Raw genomic sequence first — 20,608 nt, forward strand, 5'->3', positions numbered from 1 at the left:
TTCCTCAGCCAGCGTGTCTGGCTGAGGAATTCTGGGAGTTGAAGTCCACAAGTCATAAAAGGGCCAAGTTTGAAGACCCCTGCACTTGACGAAAGGTGCACCTCTGGATTTTAATTCCAGATGTATCTAGGCAGCGACTTTCAGCACCTCCACCCCTGTTCCTTATTCTTCATCTACCTGCTGTATCTCCAATTCAGTTTCGGGTTGCAGCCGGCCAGGCAACTGGCTAGGGAATTCGCTTTGGGGCAATAAAATCGTTTCACGGTATTTGGAGTCCGGCTTCGCCTTTTGGCCCGCGCTGGGTCCTGCGGACACCGTCCCGCGGGCCCAACGTCCAACATGCTTGGGAAACCTAAGCAACGGCGGGGCCCGCAGCACCCACATCGCGGGCACTCGGTTCCACGGGCACGTCCGGAAACGCCGCGGCGAGCAACGAGGCAAAACGTCGTTCCCCGGTGCTTTTCCGGCTTCGATGGGATCCTCAGCGCCCCCTAGAGTTCGGTCCTCCTCCCTTCGTTATCTGGAGAACCCTTGCAAGTGTCGGCTCTGGCTGTGGGGTGCCCCGAACCCCAGCATCAGTTCAGCTTCGCAGCCCAAAATAGTGGCCCAACTACCTAAATGAGTCTTCACTGTGCATGACATAGGAACAGAGCCCCTTTGCAAGCACATGTAAAGTTTGTAAACGTTATTGGCCGCTTAAGAGAGCCGAGTTAATGGCAATAAGGACCCGGTAGGTGGGGCGGAGAAAGAATAGGAAATCGGCACTGGGTAATCCTGGCGAGTGTTTTGTAAGAGTGGGGCTGCCTGAAACGGAGGTATGCTATTTTCATTTTTCTCTTGCCTTTTCGGATTATTTGCTAGATATTGATCGCTAAAGATCTTGTGATAGTGAGAGAGGTGGGTGGCGAAATAAGGCTTTTCTTTCATTCCCGTCGTGGAAATGTCCTCGAAGACATCCACAGTCGCGAAGAGAAGATAGGCAGGCTAGCTAGAACTATTCTAGTGGCATGTTCAAGATCGTGTTATGTTCATTTGAGTGACTAGATATGGCACAGCTGCTTTTTTAAAAATATGTATCATAGTTACTGTAATGAATTAGAACTTAAAAAACAACGAACAGATATGAGCAAAGTGGAAAAATACTTTTTGGGGTCAATCCTACATGTATGACTGTTCAGAAAGTTTTCCATTCAGTAGGTGTTGTTTTAAATATTTTATGTTTTAGTTAAATTTTTACAATTTTAAAAAGTTCCTGTGTTAAACCAGGAGATTTGTCTTTGAAAGATGGGGTAAAATGTGCAAATCCTCACCAAGACTTTCACCAAAGGCCGACAGTTGTATTTCATAAATGATATTTTTGGTCCACTGAGATCAGTGAGTGCTCTGATAAGATTCAACAGCATAATTGTTAAAAATAAAGTTGGCATTTCCCTTAATATGAGGTAGGGGAAAAAAACTCTTGCCAGCATCCTAAAATCAGCCTAATAGCTTTTATAAGCATCAGGTAAAACTCGGAACACAAGAATAAATATGTTCATGTGTGTGAGGCTCCTATCCATTTTATGTCATTGCTCAGCGCAGGTGTAGTTGTTTCAAAAATGATTCTTCAGTGCTCACCATATAGTTGTCATGATAAAAGAATAATACGGTAGTTAGTTTATGTAAAGTAGCTACATAAAATTTACAAGGAAGTTGTGAATTGGAAAATATATTCTGCTTTAAACTAGAAAAGCTAGTTGATTTAACAAACTGAATGTAGTTTAAAGGTTGCTAGCTCTCAGATTACCTTCTCTGTTAACATGAGACGGAAGTTAGGATTTTTTTAAAATGTTGCATAATTCACAGTGGGGGAAGAGGATTACATATGCGATAATTGTCAGTATTTATTAACTCCTTTGCATGTCCACAACTATTTAAGTTGCCAATTTGCTCTACTAACGGAATCTTGAGTTTTCTCAATGTTTGAGGAATAGACAAAGACATATGTAACAATGAAATTTAATATATAGAGCATTGTTTACCTATCCTTGGGCTTGGCATGCTCTCAACTAGAAGAGGTGAGACTACAAAAAAAATTGGCTCAGGGCAATACATGAACAAGAACCTCCCAATCTTCAAAGGAACTCTAAAGGGAGTCAGATTGGAAATACAGTACAGGATTACTTCTGATCCTCTCCATCATCATGGGGCTGTCAGGATATGAAGGTAACCTGGCCTTCATAAACAGTAGACAGTTTATATTTCCAATTTTATAATGTGAGAAGAAAGTTGACAACAAATCTGCATATGCATCTTCTTTGGAGTTGCAGTTTCAAACTATGATTATTAGTTATAATTAAAAGCATATATAAGAGGAGGCAAATAAGAATATGGACAAATGCACTGTAACCTGTATAAGCTTGTTATTCTTTGAGGTTCCTTAAAATGCTGAGTTCATATAGCACATAAAACCATAATATGATTTGTTTGAGTTAGTGTATCTAGCCACTGTTTGTTTTGTGTGAGCCCAGAAAATTGTAGCTTATTCAAATACGTTTGGGTAAGCAAATCATGACTCAGTGAAATACTGTATATAGATCCAATCTGTATTGCTTTACTGCATACCTCACTTGCTGACCAATCATTCAGCGATTATTCAAAGCTACAACAGTGCTGAAAAAAATTATGACAATTTGCAACTGTTATATCAGATTTGACTCCTGGTCTTGGACAAGGACTTGAATAAAACTTCTGTCAGTGTCCTCTAATTGTTCCTATTGGACTGGCTACTTTACATCTGCTCCTGTTTACTTATATCTTACTACAGACTTTAGCAGTTGAAGTGGAAAACTGAAGGTCTGAAATGTCTTCTAGAAGCCCTTGGGATTTTCACAACTTCGCTTTGTCTTGCTTTGGGGTAGCAGCTTGGTAGTTCCTGTTGCCACCATCTATCTTCCAGAGGTGTCTTATGTGACATCCACTCTGTATCCCAGCTGTGTATGAGATAAGAGAGTTTATAAGCTGTGCTACTTTTCTGACAATGAAAAATAGAAATGCAAAAAGGAAAAGTACATTTGCCATGTACTGAAGACATGTGTGACTAGATGATTTGGCCCTTGCCTCTTTGGGAAATAGAACAATCTCACTGGGGATCAAAATCACACTTTCTTTAAAAAGAAAAGCTAAGTTGCAAAAAAACCCACATTTTGTCTTTACAGTTTTGATATAAACATTTATTGGTGATAAGGTAAATTATATAGCTGACCAGCTTGGTTACAGAAGAAAATCCAGCGGAAAATAGAAAGCTTCATGCAGATCATCAGGTAGTACTGGTCTGCCCCAAATGAACACTTTCAGTCAGTATCACAAAAGAGATCCTGCAAAAAGATTCCAAGTTATTATTACATAGCATTGGCAGCAGTGGCGTAGCGTGGGGGGGGTGCAGGGGGGGCCGGCCGCAACATCTGGGGGGGCGCATTAGATGCATTTTACTTGAATTACATCAGTATTTTCATAACAAACAATACATGTGCTTAGGGGGTAAGGGTTTCTTTAACTAATCTAGTGGAAGAGACTCGAGTGCTAAAATCCACGGGTTAGGGGGCGCAAATTACTTGCCTTGCCCCGGGTGCTGACAACCCACGCTACGCCACTGATTGGCAGCAAGTAAAAATATTCAATCTGAAGAATGGATATAGGCTGGGGTTTAAACTTCCAATTCTATTTAGTGGTGCAATAGTTAGAATGCAGTATTGCAGGCTAACTCTGCTGACTGCCAGCAGTTCGATCCTGATCAGCTTAAGTTTGACTCAGCCTTCCATTCTTCTGAGGTTGGTAAAATGAGGAGCCAGATTATTGAGGACAATATGCTGACATTTGCAAAATGCTCTGAGAGTGCTACAAAATAGCATGGAACGATATATGAATCTAAATGTTTTTGCTATTACTATATTTTATATAGAGGTGACATAATTACCTTAATTACCTTAAAGCAGGTTTTAAAATCCTAACACAAATTCTTGTGAGACGTTAACACTTCAGAAATAGTGCTATTTGAAGCATCTATTTCTCTGTTTCACTTTTTTGAAATTCCCAGTTTCTCAGAAACTCCAAATCTCAGAAAACTCCAAACTTTGGCAGTTTTGCCCTTTGCCTTGAAAAATCAGATCTTTCTTTTTTCATCATCCTTTTTGTATGTGACAGGAATTCACCTCAAGATGTGTATTGAGATAGTCCCTCCAAGGTAGACCATATTAAGAAACCTTGATAGTAACTCTTCCTCTTGTCATTCATGGCCACTGTCTGTGTCCTCTGCATTTGGAAATGTCTGTGCCAGCTGTTTGAAGCTATTAAATTCCTAACAGGATTCTTTTAGAAAGAAGGAGATATAATTAAAAGATTTATAATAACTATATATTTTGACTTCAAAATTATTCTTCAATCTTTTCCAGTGTAAATCAGATTCCTTCATAAGAAAATTGTGTTACAAGATTGTTTTTGTTTTCTGTTGTTCTTTTTTCTACCTAGAAATCATGGCTTCTAATCCAAGTGTATTGATGCGTCTTGTGGCCTCAGCATATTCTGTGGCTAATAAAGCGGGAACAATTGTCAGAGAAGTTATGTCTGGAGGAAAACTAGACATAGTGGAGAAGGTAAATGATCAATAGAATCCTATGTATTTCTAGTTGGACCTTATATATCCAAATAAAGAAGTGGATGATGCTGGTATAATGTGCAGAACAATTTTTTTGCATCTGTGCTCAAAAGTAAAGATTGTTGTATTAATAAAGGAGTTTAGCATTATAACCTCATTTATTTTAGATATAATATATAATTTGATGAGGCAATTTACCTGCAACTAAACCATCCTTCTGGATCCACTCTTTGAAGTAGTGATTACTCAAAGTGCCAGTGGAACTTATTCTTTGCGTGCCCAGACAACAGCTGTTGGAATAGCCATTAAAAAGGCTCATCAAATATTTTACAATTCTATCATCAATATTAGTCATTTGGACAAACATGTCATTTGCTGACATGTAGTTATATATAAAGTTATATAGCTGTTGAAATAATCTATAACGTGTCTATGATTTTGTCTGCCTGTTTGCCCAGTTTCTTGCTTTAAATATTCTTGATGACAGGGGACAAAAAAGACTAAACATCTTGCTTTCCAAGGATGTTAAAATATTTCAGATATTTAACAACTTAGATTAGGGCTGGGAAATGTGTGGATCTCGAGTTATTGGAGTATGCGAGTGGAGTCTGTAAACTGGAAGGGAGATATCTCTGTGAAATAACTGTCTCCTCCGCAGGAGACTGATAATGGGTCTTCTTCTTCTTCTTCTTCTTCTTCTTCTTCTTCTTCTTCTTCTTCTTCTTCTTCTTCTTCTTCTTCTTCTTCTTCTTCTTCTTCTTCTTCTTCTTCTTCTTCTTCTTCTTCTTCTTCTTCTTCTTCTTCTTCTTCTTCTTCTTCTTCTTCTTCTTCTTCTTCTTCTTCTTCTTCTTCTTCTTCTTCTTCTTCTTCTTCTTCTTCTTCTGCATATTGCAGCAATTTAACCACAGCGTTCCTCAGTCACCGGACTAACTAGCTGACTAATTGCCTATACGCTTATCAGTAGCAATAAATCTTGAATATAAAAAACAAACCATCCTCTGCTACCATTGTCAGGGAAATAAATTAATACTTCCCTATCAGAGGGCGATGAACCGTGGTTCATTTGACGCATGGTAAACATCAAACCTGAGGCATATTCTACTGTATATAAAACTTTAATTGGAAAGCAAAGGAAAAACCTAACTGACTACATCCTCTCATCAGACAGAATACAAAGAGAAAAGAAAAAAAGTAAAGTGAGAAAACTTTTGTAGACATGCGCACTTAATAGCAGTTCTAGGCATGAAACCATAACATGGCTGGACATGTGACAATCACCTTGGTTACATTGATAAGATTACAATGCAGCTGGCAGAAAAACAGAGTGAGACGTGCGTAGCTGACAAACAGAAAAAAAGATATTATACCAGTAAATGGACCAAGAAGTTCCAAAAGTTGTGCAGTTGATACACAATATATCATTGATGAGAAATTCAAAGCCAAAATGTATTATTTGTAACAATGAAGAAATTTGAAGAGGATAAACAGAAAAAAACGCAGTGACAAATTCCAGCAGCCCTACTTAGTCTGACTACTACTGAAAGATGCTGAAAGTCATACAGAAATATCTAGAGGACCACAGTTTTCTCACACAGGAAAAGAAAAAATAATTGATCCATATTTATTATATTTTATTCATTTTGCTCAAGGCTTGTTTCCCACACCCTTACCTTTATCCTTACAATGCCTGGGAAGATACTGGCTCACTTAATGGTATCTAGTTAGAATCAAAATAAGGACTTCCATCTTTGGTCTCTTCAGCTACATTCCAACATTCTAATGATTATATATTATATAATATTAGATATAATATACATATATTGTATATGTATAAAATGTATAATATATTCTATATAGTATAATCTTTAAAGAGGTGATGACATCCATACAGTATGTTCAAATACCTTCAATAAATATGATTTTATATAAAATCATACAATTACTCAGATTTTAAAAATGGTATTTGCAAATAAGATCAGTACATACTAGTGAACTAGGCATATATAGTAGTATTGCTCAAGGCAAATATTTTTCTGAAGAAGAGTATCTTAAAATATTTACCTGCTGGTACATCATAGTAAGATGATGCATACACTTGAAAACTTACACAACCCCTAGGATTTTCTCAAATAGATTTTGCAAAAAGCACCTCCAGTAATTTCAGATCCTTCTAAGGATGACACAATTTGATTTGGCTATGTTGTTATTTTGACTATAAATTGATCAGGTTTCTTTTTTAATAGTGTGGAGCTAATGACCTGCAGACTAAAGCTGATCGATTGGTACAGATGAGTATTTGTTCGTCCTTGCTTCTGAAGTTTCCTAAGATGACAATCATAGGTGAAGAGGTGAGGAGTCAGCATGCTCTTTTGTTTTTCTTTGATTTGATACACTACCTTTATCCTTTTAAAAAAAAACCCACCACCAACCAGTGTGATATATACCGTTGATAATCTTCATCCTAGTCACTCTATGATTTTTCTTCTATATGATCATGACTCTGCTGCTTTGTGCATTTGTGTGTAACTTGCATTCAAATACTGTAATAAGAACTCTTAACTACTATTATGAGGGTTATAATACTAGAACAGATATCATGACAACAGCAGCTATATATAATATTGTTTACTTGGAAATAAAAAAGCTTCAACTATCTTGGAATTCATTTGTTTATTAATTCAAACATTCGTAGAACTGTCAATCTCACAGCAGTTACTCTGGGTGGTATGCAAAAATTAAAACCACTGTAAAAATATATGGATAATCCTCAATTAATGATAGCAGTTGGGACTGGAATTTCCATTGCTAAGTGATATAGTTGTAAAGTCATGAGATTGCATTGCTTAGCAATGGCAGTCCTGGCACTTCCTGGTTTCCACTATTAAACAAATCCTATGGTGTTGTTAAGTGAGGATGTCATGTGGTTGCCATTTGTAATCTCCTACCAGTTTTCTGATTGACTTAGCTTGTAGAACCCAAAAAAGGTCACACAGTCATCATATGATTGTGGGATGCTGTGATGCTGTAATTGTGAGCCAGGTGCCAAATACCCTGATCACAACTACATGACTGCAGGGATGCTGCAATCGTCATTAAAGGTAAAGGTAAGGTAAAGGTTCCCCCGCACATGCGTGCTAGTTGTTTCCAACTCTAGGGGCCGGTGCTCATCTCCGTTTCAAAGCCGAAGAGCCAGCGCTTGTCCGAGGACGTCTCCGTGGTCATGTGGCCAGCATGACTAGACGCCAAAGGCGCACGGAACCTTCCCACCGTAGTGGTCCCTATTTTTCTACTTGCATTTTTACATGCTTTCAAACTGCTAGGTTGGCAGAAGCTGGGACGAGTAACAGGCGCTCACTCTGTTACGCAGCACTCGGGATTCGACCCGCCAAACTGCCGACCTTCTGATCGACAAGCTCAGCGTCCTAACCCACTGAGCCACCGCGTCCCTAAGTAGTCATTAGGTAAAGGTAAAGGTTCCCCTGCACATGTGCTAGTCATTTCCGACTCTAGGGGCTGGTGCTCATCTCCGTTTAAAAGCCAAAGAGCCAGCGCTTGTCCGAGGATGTCTCCGTGGTCATGTGGCCGGCATGACTAGACACCAAAGGTGCACGGAACGCTGTTACCTTCCCACCGTAGTGGTCCCTATTTTTCTACTTGCATTTTTACATGCTTTAGAACTGCTAGGTTGGCAGAAGCTATGACGAGTAACGCGCTCTCTGCTACGCGGCACTCGGGATTCGACCCGCCAAACTGCCAACCTTCTGATTGACAAGCTCAGCGTCCTAACCCACTGAGCCATCGCGTCCCTTAAGTAGTCATTAAATGAGGATAATTGTAAACTGATTTCTTAATAGGTCTTCAGCAGAGTCCTTGATCTCAAATGGCTAATGCATTTAAATATTTAAAGCTTTTATTTGGTAACATCTGAACTTGGGGGTCCTACCTTACAAGATTCATCTTTCTTAGTTTGATGTATAGTCTGCATGCTTTTAACATTTTAACATGAAATTTGTAAGCATTTAGCATTGTTGAAATTTGTCTTGCCTCCATTTTATTTTTCATTACAAATGCTTGCATGTGTGCATTTAATAAAGCACATTAGTTATATTGCATTTTCAACTGTAGTAGTAAGACTATTTTTGCAATTTACATCTTGGGTTAACACTGTTTTCCAATCATTGCAACCAAATTGTAATCATTTGTAACCAATTTTGCAGGTAACGTTACAGACCCATCTATACTATCTATTGCATAGACTTTTGCTGGTAATTTTAGGCATACTGCAGCACTAAAAAGTCCAGCTTTCAAAAACTTCTCTTTCATTAAAATTATCTAAACTTGCCTCTAGTTGGCTAATATAAATGAATAAGGATTTTTGACTTTAATTGCATATACTTTTTTTAAAAACAAAAACAAAAACACAGGATCTTCCCTGTGAAGAAGTCTGTGAAGACTTACTTGAGAAAAGCCAATGTGAGGAGATACTGAAGCAAACCTGTCCACCACAGTATACTGCTATCAAAGAGGAAGAGGTATTTAAAAGGCTTTGTTTAATATAATCCCTGATTTATTTTCCAGACAATTAACAACTACGGGATGAGAAATAGTAATAACTATGGGGTGGAATGAATTGTGATTTGAGAAGTGATTGACTATGAATTCACTGCAACTGGGCAGCCATTGCAGCCTAGCAATGATTTACTCTCTACACTTTCCCCTTCTGAAACTTTCTGCTTTTCTTTTTGTTTCCTTCAAGCTTGTTGTATGGGTCGATCCTCTGGATGGAACAAAAGAATATACTGAAGGTTTGTCCTTTGTTTTGTGTGTGTGTGTGTGTGTATGTGTGTGTGTGTGTGTGTGCGTGTTTGTATTTAGTAAACATTTTCATTTATACTTAATGACAAAACCATCCACAATTGTCTGGCTTCTAGATTAATATCTATCATTTATGTGTGACCATAAAATATGTAGAAGTCACGGTCACCCTTTAGAAGTTTGGTAATACAATAGAAACTGTGCAATGAGAATAGATAACTGAATGATTCATTCTTCATTACTGACTGAGGCTCAGTTTTTCCTTAGCAGTGCATTTACACTATAAATTTATGTGGATGTATTTTTGTCCTGGAAGCTACCAGCTAAAACAGTAACTGCCATATTTTACCTGTTTTAATTATTATATTTTTGTAAGGAATCAAGGATATCTATGTGGTTCTCTTTCCTCTCTAATATGGGGTACACTAAGCTGAAAATTATGTACCGTACCATAAAACAAGCCCAGAACTTTTGTTTTATGTAGCCTTATGGCTGCAAGGACATAATTCTTGCCATGATGGCTATCATATTTTAACATTGCATTTGAAAGGTTTTTGAGTTCTAATAGAAAGTTCATCCAATTGATTATTACAGGGGTAGACAGTTGGAAGTGGATGTCTAGTTACTTAAAATCCTTAACCTGAGCAATTGGTCTTTTGTTAATTTCTTATGTAACAATGAACTTAAAAGCCCTTTGAGAGCCAGTTTGGTGTATAGGTAGTTCTTGATTTATCATTGCAATTGGGACCAGAATATCAGTCATTGAGCAAAGCAGTTGTTAAGTGAGATTTCCACGTGACTGCTTCACTCAATAATGGGGAAGCACCCCTTCCCAATACTCCTGGTTCCAGTTGTTAAGCAATCTTGGACTGAGGCCCATAAAAAAAATACTCCAGCTGTTTTGAAGTCTTAAGAGTTCCAGTCAGCATAGCCAGTGGTAAGGGATACTGAAAATAGTGATTCAGGAATCTCTGGATGATTATAGATTTCCCATCTGTCTTACACAAACATACTATAAATTAAATGCAGTCACACAAGTAATTCTTCAGTACTTACATTATTGAAACAGGCACAAATCAGCCCCATTTCTAATTGCTATTTGCATTACCTGTTTGTTTTTTGAGGTATATGGGGATCTAGAAAACTGAAAAAACATCACAAAGATACTTGCAAATTACTTCTTGATCTAACAATAGATACATCTGGGATTGTATCATGGTCACTGTCTACAGAATTGATGCCTTTGGCAATTTTGCTTGATTAGAAATCATGAAATGTTCTATGGATTTAATCCCAGAGAGTAGTGAAGTGGAAGATACCGTGTTAAAGCAAGGCAGGTGTGGGTTCTGCTTTATTGTTTAATGAAATGGAAGAAAAATGACCTTGAGTTATAAATGGCAGTAGTAAAATGCAGCAAGTTTCTGTACTATAATGTGCAAAACTTTAATTGGGTCTTGTTTTAGTTCTGGCTTTGTTTATTGACTTATGTTTTGCATATTGTGTAAACCCAACCAATTGTGGCTTGTTTAACAAATATAGATAAGCAACTTAGTGTATGAACATGATCAAGTATAAACAATTACTCAAATTATAGACTACCATGTAAGTCAAGTATCAAAAGTTAGAAGAAACTTGAATCATTTCCCAGTGACAGATGTTTATTATCTCTTTCAGGACTTCTTGACCATGTAACAGTTCTTATTGGTATTGCTTACCAAGGAAAAGCGATTGCAGGGGTTATTAATCAACCATATTACAACTATGAGGTAGGAAATGCTTTAATTTCCAAAACCTTTTTCTCCATCTAATTTAAACAGTTAATGTTCTTCTATTTAATTGCTTATCACTTCTAATTAGCTAGAATAAGGGGGTTCACTGACTTGTTACTTAGAAGTTACTTTCTTTTTCTATCTAAAGGGTCCTAATTAAAAGTATGTTCACTCATGGCATATTTGGGACTAGCATAAATCCAAATTTCAGACTGCATGTACTGTGGGAGCTGAGCCCAAGGGATGGGTCAGTCTCGAGTCCCTTCACAACGGCAAGAGATCTAAGTCCAGTCAGCCTTGAATTGGCAGCTCTTATCTGCTGCCAATTTACTTTGACTATTAGTAGTTCAGATTCTTGTAGAGAACATTGGCTTACAATAAACCTATATTCATTTGAACTGTATGGATTCCTGATTTCCTGTGCTTGACATATACTATATTTTTGGTATTCAGCACAATAATCCTTTCATATTCTCATTGGTTTCAACAAAGGAATCAGGAAAATGTCTTGTATAGCTGCAAAAATTAACAACTCATTTTCCTATACAAAATTATAGTATGTGTTGAATTTTGTTAAGGTGAGGTCTGAATTCAGTAAACATTCTGAAAATTTTGCAGAAATAAGCTAATATTGACAAAGTATCTCCCTATCCTGATTACTCTAGATTTTAAACATCTGTGGATATGCTTTCTCTTCTTACTAATTTAATTTCTATTTATTTGAGAATGTACCATATGTAGATTGCCTATATTGGTGACTATAGTTATGACAAAATGAAAATAATGCAGAACAAACATACTGGTAACTGAAATAGTAAAGCTGAAAATATACTGAATAACAAAAAGGATCTCTCATGAATGAAGGCAAATATATGAGTCCCAGGACAAACAGGCAGGATCAAATCTGAGTCTCACACATTCTGAGTCCAAAGGCTTGGAAGAATAAACCTCTGGTCCTGGTGACCAATTGGTTCCTGCAACAAAAAGTATAGATGAAGTTCTTCAGTTAGATAATTAAGGCAGACTAAAGTTGCAAACCTCTACCTACTTGCATAACAGTAAGTCTTATTCTTTCAGCAGCAGAATTATAGTATTTATCTGAAAGAAAGAAATGTATCTTTGCAAATAGCATATATTTAAATGGTTCATATTAAACCTGCTGATAATGCAATAATGTAATGGAACAGATTAGTTTTGTCTAACCTTCCTGGAGAAGGGAATATGCTAAATTTAGGATCATTATTCTTTTACAGAAATACAGTACGCCCAACTATTATATATACTAATTCCTTTTGTTTACTTTTCAAAATAAGACTAGAATATTCAAATCTTTCTTGCAGGCAGGTGCAGATGCGGTTCTAGGCAGGACAATATGGGGAATCCTTGGTTTGGGCGCCTTTGGGTTTCAGTTGAAAGAGGTACCAGCTGGGCAGCACATCATTACCACCACAAGGTCACACAGCAGCAAGATGGTAAATGACTGCATTAGCGCAATGAAGCCTGATAGTGTGGTGAGAGTTGGAGGTGCTGGTAATAAGGTATGGACACCACTAAATTTTAATGCCATGATAATAGGGTTAATTTTTTAAAAGTTCAAAGACGAGACGTTCATTTTTATAATAGTGCCACAAAGTTTTCCAATAAATGATATACATCTTTCAATTTGATTTTAACCACATTGTATGGATGGGGCATAGGAATTGTGAAAATAATGTTAATTGTTTTGGCCTCTTTGGGATTTTATTTATTTGTATGTCATATTTATGTTGCAACCTTCAAGGTGGTGGAGATTCTTAAGAGTGACTTAGAAATGGATCAATACTTTTTTTAGAGAGAATGTCCTCACCTCTCTCATCAAGAATGTTCTGTTTTTATTTTATTTATTTATTTATTTATTTGATTTATATACCGCCCTTCTCCCGAAGGACTCAGGGCGGTGTACAGGGCAATAAAAATAAGAATACAGGATACAAGATTTAAAGTTAAATGATTGTGCCCAATGTGGTAAGTTAGTTAAAATAATGTTAAAACCCCAAACCCATCAGGCCAGGCCGGCTTGTTCGAATAGATAAGTTTTTAGATCACGCCGGAAGGAGCAAAGGTCGGGGGCCATCCGTAGTTCAGCCGGTAAGCGGTTCCAAAGGATTGGTGCGCCCACCGAGAATGCTCTCCCCCTGGGGGTCACCAGCCGACATTCTCTGACCGGTGGTACCCTGAGGAGGCCCTCTCTGTGGGAGCGTACAGGACGGAGGGAAGTTGACGCCGGCAGTAGGTGCTCCCGTAGGTAATTTCTCATAAGCCATAACCTAATTAAAATGTTAATGGTAAATTTTGCCATTTGAATCATAATACCTTTATCATCTGAAAAATTTGTATAATTATATGTATAGAGAAAGTGCTTGTTATGTATATATAAGAGCAATGGGAAAAAAGCCATAGAAAGTAATCAAGAACTAAAACATTGATCTGTTTGTGACCTCATTCCTTATCTTTAAAAACATTGTATGTGTGCATATTAAATGACTGAGGTTTTTTATTTGTGTCAGATCATTCAACTTGTCGAAGGCAAAGCTTCTGCATATGTATTTGCCAGTCCTGGGTGCAAGAAATGGGATACATGTGCACCAGAGGCTATTTTGCATGCAGTTGGAGGTGAGTTAATAAATATATTGGAGAAATAGAAACAAGATTTATAAACACCTCTCTTTGTAAAGAACTACAACTAAGAGGCCCACGATGCTAACTTAAAACCTAGTATTTTTAAAATATGTTTATATTTTTTCCAATGAAGCATACAGATGTATTTGGCTTAATATATGTTATTTCCTAGCTGATGATCTTCTCTGCTACATTTCTTTCTGTAGCTGAACAAAAGCTTAACAATGATTGCTCTTTTGGATTTTAACCTTTAATTATGTGATATAATTATAGTGATAGTGATCATGTGATAGTGATATTTTTTGTATGTATGTAGCACAGATTTAAATTAAGTTTTCTTTTATTCATATTTATTTATCTGTTGATATTGACAGATATGAATAAAAGAAAAAGCAATTTCTTATTTTTTCAAATATAAAGAAATAAGCAAGAAAACAAAATTTGGTGATTATGCTATTATAGAATGCTTGGCCTCTGCAACCTGGGAAAACTGGAAATAAGTGCTTCAGAACCCAAAAGAACATAAAAACCTGGTCTTATCTTTTAAAGTAGGCTATTATCTTTAGGCTTCTAGGAAAGTCTGACAAAAGTAGTAGCTGCTTTAAGAATCCTATTAAGAGTTAATGTCTTAAAGTATGTATGCTTTAAAGAAAATGGAGAAATGCTGCTCTAATCATGAGATGTCCTAAGTACTGCTTCAAAATAATTTTCTGAGTAAGCATAACCTTACAGTGCACTCAGATAACTATTAGTTCTCCAGCTAATCCACTATTGATTTTCTTTATGAGATGGGGAATTGGGGCTTGATGTGTGTAGAAAAGATCTATCTTTAAACCATTTTTAAAGTCAGGAGAATTATACTAATCTTTTGACAATTTTGTATATTAAAGCACATTGATTATACTTGATTATACTCTTTGAGCCGTCTCCTGCGGCTCCCAGTCGCCCGGTGTGCGCGCACCTCTCTGAATGGGAAGAGGTGCGCGCGCACCACCCCGAACGGGAGGAGGTGCGCGCGCACCACTCCAAAGGTTTGGAGAGCTGCGCGCGCACCTCTCTCGCACCTCCGCCCGAACACCCGTTTGGAGACCTGCTGGTGTTCGGGCGGAGGTGCGGTTTGGAGACCTGCTGGTGCCGTTTTAGAAAGCTGCCGCGGCCCGCAGCAGCTTTCTAAACCGGCACCAGAAAGGTCTCCAAACCGCTGTTCGGGCGGAGCTGCGCGTGCACCTCTCCAAACCTTTGGAGAGGTGCGCGCGCAGCTCCGCCCGAACACTCGTGTCGAGACCTGCTGGTGTTCGGGCGGCGGTCGGGCGGCAGTTTGGAGGTCCCGGGGGTGGCTCCGGCGACACCCGGGCTGAAGGCGGCGCCGCAACCCAGCGCCCGTCACCACGGAGACCCGTCGCCGCTGGCGTGCAGGTGCGTCCACATAAAAAAGTGGAACCGCGCACGTGTATCCATGCGTGCGCATGCGCAAAACATTGTTTTATGCGCATGCATGTGCGTGGATGCACGCGCGCGGCTCCCACTTTTTTTATGTGTGATGGAACCGATTCCCAGTGGCTCTTTTGCTTTTTCAGGTTGTCGACCCCTGTACTAAAACATAAGGGAAAAAATCAAATTTAGCCAACTGTAATTTGGAATAGGAAAATTCAGTTTTGTGAACTACTTTTATTTGTCCTTTTGTAGAAATACAGATACCATGTCTAAATTCAAACAGTCTTTTTCTTTCTTCACAGGCAAACTTACTGATATCCATGGGAACTTTTTTCATTATAATAAAGAGGTCAAACACATGAATTCAGGAGGAGTCCTTGCTACTTTAAAAAATCATGACTACTATGCCAGTCGAGTTCCTGAAGCAGTCAAAGAAGCTCTTGTGCCCTAAAAAATGCAGAGGATTGTGCATTCCATTTGGCTGGAAATAAATTCTTAGCTGAAATAAATTGTGATTTTTGATAGGCCAGTTCCATTATCTTTACTTAGAGATTTATTGCTTGCTTGACTTAATATACATTCTGGTAAATCTGAGATTTTAATTTTCAGTTGGAATATTAGTGACTTCAGTAAATTTGTCCAAGTTGCTTATTAATATTATATGTTCACCTATCCAATTATCAAATCCTTATTCAATCTTTCTTGATTTGAAGACAAAAAAAAAAATAAGTGAACCACAGTTACTTCAAATGCCTTTTGTATGTAAGACTCATTCATGCATGCTTCACTTGAAGGGATCATTTATACGTGGATGCATGGGATGTGTCTGTTCTGTGCCTAATTCCCCCTTCCTCCAGTTTCAGATGCTTGTATAGAGATATGGAAATATACCTATTTTAGCTTTTATATGCTGAAGAATACAGTCTTGAAATAAAATTATAATTTTTGTTGATAACATTTGTGAAGTTTTTATTCGTGGGCTTGGCTCGCTTTGACCTCAGTTAAAAGGGTTCTTCTTTTCCTGGTTTATGCCTGTATGTCTGACTGGTAGCTCTGAACCTGAAAACTAGCAGTTTGAATTAGTGGTCCTTCCTCTGCATTGCATCTGAAACAGGTGCAGCTCTCAAAAGCAGCTGGCGCCGGACAAAGGTCTGGCAGTTGGTCCCTTTTCGTGAGTTACGTTTCTGAAGACCAAAAGCTTTCCAATTTTTGCCAAGCTCAATAGAAGCAAGCCTGGGCTTCATTCTGTTGGGTCTAATTAAGGGCTAAGGCCTGGAGCAGGGGTCTTCAAACTTGGCCCTTTTATGACTTGTGGACTTCAACTCCCAGAATTCCTCAGCCAGCTTTGCTGGCTGAGGAATTCTGGGAGTTGAAGTCCACAAGTCATAAAAGGGCCAAGTTTGAAGACCCCTGGCCTGGAGGAACGTTGTCCACGGGGTCGCGACGGGTCGGACACGACTTCGCAACTAACAACAACAAAATTAAGGGCTGCGCGCACACGTTCTGCAACCAATACTTGCGAATAGGCGTTGCGGGTCCCGAGAGCGTGTGGAAAGACTCCAAGGCGCGGCAGGGAGGAGGGAGGCGAAGGCGTGGACGAGGCTGGCCCAGCCCTCTGACAGGATGGGAGGCGGGACCAGAGCCTGATTGGCGAAAGGGAGGGCCCTCTCGGCCTCGCAGTCGCGTCGCATTCCTTCCCGGTTCTTTCTCCTACTGCCGCTGCTGGAATGGCGCTGAGCCTGACGGTCAACCCCGGCGATCTGCCTCTCGGTAAGGACTTCCCGCTCCTTTTGCTCCCACGTCCTCCGCCCGAAATACACGCCGGTTGTGAGTGCCTCAACCTTCACACACACACACACACACACCCCACCTCCTCCTCCCGGCTGCCTTGTCCGGGCCAGGTGTTGCTGCCATGTTGCATCAGGCACCATACGCGGGGAGCCATTGGCCGACGCTTCATTCATCCGCCTCTTTCTCTTTCGCTAAAGCCGGTTCCTGGGTAACGTTTCTAGAGGAGGTCAAAGCGATGGGCGAAAGACTCCCATCACCTGGGTCGGGTGTTCGTGTATGTGCGTGTGTGTGGGGGGAGGGAGGGGGAAGGGTGGCTAACGAAAGCAGGGATCGTCGGGTCGTGGGGCTGAGATGATGAAAGGGAGTTTGAGGGTTTTGACATTGATAAGAGACACGGGCCAAGAGGTCCAGACGTTCAGTGGAGGTGGATTAGAGAGAAAGGCCAACTGACACGTGGCACAGATTGTCGGGGGACTCTCTGGAGGAGTAAACGTTGGTCATGGGCATTTCTCACCCACTAACTTGTGTTTCTGGGTTATTTAACGCATTTTCATCCCCCTGCCCGGTAAAATTTTGGCTTCATTTGTCACCGAGGTGTGGCTTCTGAATGTACTAGTGGTGAATGTAATAGTGCAACCCCAGACCAGTTATCACATGGATATTTAAACATGGATATTTAATACGCAGATTGCCTGCTGCATTTTTTTTTCAATCACAGCATTGCTTGGTCACTTTCTTCTTGGGCAATAGTCACGATTATTTATATTCTGCTACTTAAAAGTCCTGGATTTTAAAAACGAAATTCCAAATATCAAGTTATGCCTTCAATATGTCCCACTATAAATTATATTTCCTATTCCAAGGTTATGTGATCTTTCTAGTTTTGCGATCTTTTGGGATATTCTCTTAACCTGTTATCTAGAATAAGTCCTGCTGAATGTAATAAGATGTGGCAGTGACATAAGGTGCTAATGTTATAAAGCAGAATATATTCTACAGAGGAACACTGACATTTGAGCAAAAATTAAAAATCTAACAATTTTATAAAAGTAATAGTGACTACTGTATGTTGAAACATTTCTTTTACATGGCACAAATGTTTTTGTGGCATAAATCCTTAATAAAAGTTCCTTAATTTTTTTTCCTTTTAAAATCTGAGCTGCCACAGGCATAGTAGGGTGTAGCTCAAGAGCATTTATGCTTAGTCATGGAATTTCTAAGTGTGTAATTTTAGCTTGTCATTCTGCATCCCAAAGAGACTAGATTGTAATAAATAATCTTGCCTACTGTGATGCTTCTTAATGATATAAAATGTTGAACTTTCAGTATTGCATGCCATATAGTTAGAAATTTTGCTACAACATTAAATCATTGTTTTGAAAGATGAAATGCTACTGGTTCTCTTGAGTTCAGCTCAACATCTCGTAATGGGATGTATGATTCTCATCAATAATTTGGAAGTGGTTTGTCATCTTATCAGAATTCTTCTCAGCCTGGCTTATAGGTGTAGGATTTTGCAGTAAACTCCCATTAAAGTACTAACCAAGCCCACATCCATATTTTTTCATACTCAACTAGGATCTGATGTTGCTGCTGTTGTACTTTTGTGGGAATTTGTACATTGCAGTCAGGAGTGGATTTTTGAAAAAGGTTTGATTTGCAAATTTAACACATCTTTATTACTTTAACATGATACTACATTACAGTAGGTAGTTTCTTATTGTATTCCAAGAACTCCAATAATTTTTCAGTACTTGGAAGCTTCAATTGGCTTTTGAGAACTTGGTATTTCTAGGCTTCAGCTTCAAGTTCCAGCCATCACGGCTGCTCAGTAATCCTCATTTTGGTATTCTCTTCTTCCCATAAATCCACTGGAAATTACTCTGCTTTTTCTAAAAGGAGGAGACTTAAATTACCCTGCATTATTTCTCCCATTCCCAGGTTTTCATAGCTGTCAGCTCTCTACATGTAGAGTGTAATTATTCAAGTTAATGGGACTTACTCCATAGGCCCATGAAGTTTAATTTATATACTCATTTGACATTACTTATAAACCAGTCCATTCTCATTGACTCTGAACAATGTACGTGAACAAACTGGCAAATGATTATTTCAGTAATTAAAACAAAAACATACTCAACATAACCTCAGGAATACTGGATCCTATCAGTCAAGTTGGCTGACTATGTGGAGGGCATGGAAGTGATGGTGCACTGCTCTGGCAGCTTTTGGAGCAGGGGGAGCTTCTCTTGCTATACATTTTCTTTGATACCGAAAAGATTGTTGAGAATTGATACAATACTAATGTTTTCCTGACCGCTAAACTTCAGGTAAAAGAGGAAATGCTATGAGAATTTTTTTAAAAAAAATATATCTGTGAAATAAGCCTTGTTACTATTTTAGGAGCATTGCTGACTGTAGAACATGTAAAGGATCATGTTAAAATTTCAGTTGAAGAAGGCAAAGAAACCAGTCTACGGATATCTGAGTAAGTTTTTGTGTCTTTGCTGTTATTGCTTTTAAATTTTAGTTACTATAATATTGATGCTGTTAAGAAAATGAAGAAAGGCTCATTGTGCATTACCCTGAAGGATGAAATGTAATTATTACACTTCTTAGTACTTACTAATCATTTCTGCATTGAAAAATGACTTTTATATACATACATATATATGTTTTTCTTTTGGTTTGTTTTCTCTCCAAAAAACCCTGAAATAAATTTTGTTCAGATATATGTGTTAACTTTTATTTCTTTTATTGGAGCCTTATTATGGAACTGACATTAGACTCAAACAATGCTTTTGTAAATTTTCCCTTTCATTGACCAGTGGTATAATAGTTGCTATGAGATCTGGTAGCCTGAGTTGGATTTTAAGGAACAGAGAAAATAAAATTATAAAACTGATTATATGACTGATATAGGTAGTAATATCTTGGATTGTACATCTAGAATGCCATTACTTTTCTGTCTCACCTTCCCATTTTGGGAGGGAGATGAGATCTCATTATTGTGTGTTTCCAAAAACTGGTCATCTTCTGCTGTAAAGGAAGAAGTCATTTGAGATGAGCTTAACTGCTTTTGCATTATGCCTTATTTCAACTACTGATTTTAGTCTAGGTGAGTGATCTCTCATCTAATTGCTAAGTCAGAACCTGCTTAGCTTTCCAAGAGAATAGTTAATTCTGCTACCTAACTCAGCTTTTCTTAGTAGCTGCAAAGGTATAGATTATGCTGCATTGAGACTGTCATCCTTTCCATCTTTTCCACTGTGAAATAATGGAATAGATTTTTATAAAAGAAATTACAGAGTCATGGGAAACTGATTTGTAGGTAATGAAGCATTGAAAATTTAAAATGTTTTAGGAATAAAATAAAATTAATAGCATGAACTTGCTAAAATTAAAATGTTAAAAATAGAAATTTTATGGCTCTGAGATCTCCTTTAGGTTTGCAGAAAAAGTTTTCTGTGGGAGACTTTTGTGATGTTCACTTAGTCTTGTAGTCCAA

The 20,608-nt window shown here is 38.4% G+C and overlaps 3 protein-coding genes across 6 annotated transcripts in view; 2 read left to right on the forward strand and 1 right to left on the reverse strand.

Annotated features, from left to right (window-relative positions):
* The window catches only part of IARS2 (isoleucyl-tRNA synthetase 2, mitochondrial), a 36,874-nt gene extending 36,460 nt beyond the window's left edge, over positions 1-414 (reverse strand). For all 3 annotated transcript variants that reach the window (XR_014024515.1, XM_081312936.1, XM_081312935.1), the window contains exon 1: positions 178-414. Coding sequence is in view for 2 of the 3 variants with exons in the window: in XM_081312936.1 (XP_081169062.1) it covers positions 178-384 (207 nt within the window). In the remaining variant the exon portion in view is untranslated. The remainder of the gene's footprint in view (positions 1-177) is intronic.
* Positions 415-544: 130 nt separating this feature from the next.
* BPNT1 (3'(2'), 5'-bisphosphate nucleotidase 1) lies at positions 545-16,251 on the forward strand. Its single transcript, XM_081312938.1, has 9 exons — positions 545-815; positions 4,507-4,631; positions 6,877-6,981; positions 9,058-9,165; positions 9,390-9,438; positions 11,123-11,214; positions 12,558-12,755; positions 13,764-13,869; positions 15,612-16,251. The coding sequence occupies exons 2-9, from the start codon at positions 4,512-4,514 to the stop codon at positions 15,758-15,760; spliced, it is 927 nt and encodes a 308-aa protein (XP_081169064.1). The 5' UTR covers positions 545-815; positions 4,507-4,511; the 3' UTR covers positions 15,761-16,251.
* Positions 16,252-16,956: 705 nt separating this feature from the next.
* EPRS1 (glutamyl-prolyl-tRNA synthetase 1) overlaps positions 16,957-20,608 on the forward strand; it is a 53,098-nt gene continuing 49,446 nt past the window's right edge. For both annotated transcript variants that reach the window (XM_081314062.1, XM_081314063.1), the window contains exons 1-2: positions 16,957-17,079; positions 19,504-19,588. In XM_081314062.1, coding sequence (XP_081170188.1) covers positions 17,037-17,079; positions 19,504-19,588 — 128 coding nt within the window. In that variant the 5' untranslated portion in view covers positions 16,957-17,036. The remainder of the gene's footprint in view (positions 17,080-19,503; positions 19,589-20,608) is intronic.

This window comes from Vipera berus, assembly GCF_964194415.1.
Source record: "Vipera berus genome assembly, chromosome: 1".
Lineage (NCBI taxonomy): Eukaryota > Metazoa > Chordata > Lepidosauria > Squamata > Viperidae > Vipera > Vipera berus.

Coding starts and splice junctions, on each gene's coding strand:
- BPNT1 (XM_081312938.1), top strand. CDS start 4,512: ATGGCTTCTAATCCAAGTGTATTGATGCGTCTTGTGGCCTCAGCATAT. Junction 12,756..13,763: donor TTGGAGGTGCTGGTAATAAG/GTATGGACACCA, acceptor TATTTGTGTCAG/ATCATTCAACTTGTCGAAGG. Junction 13,870..15,611: donor TATTTTGCATGCAGTTGGAG/GTGAGTTAATAA, acceptor CTTTCTTCACAG/GCAAACTTACTGATATCCAT.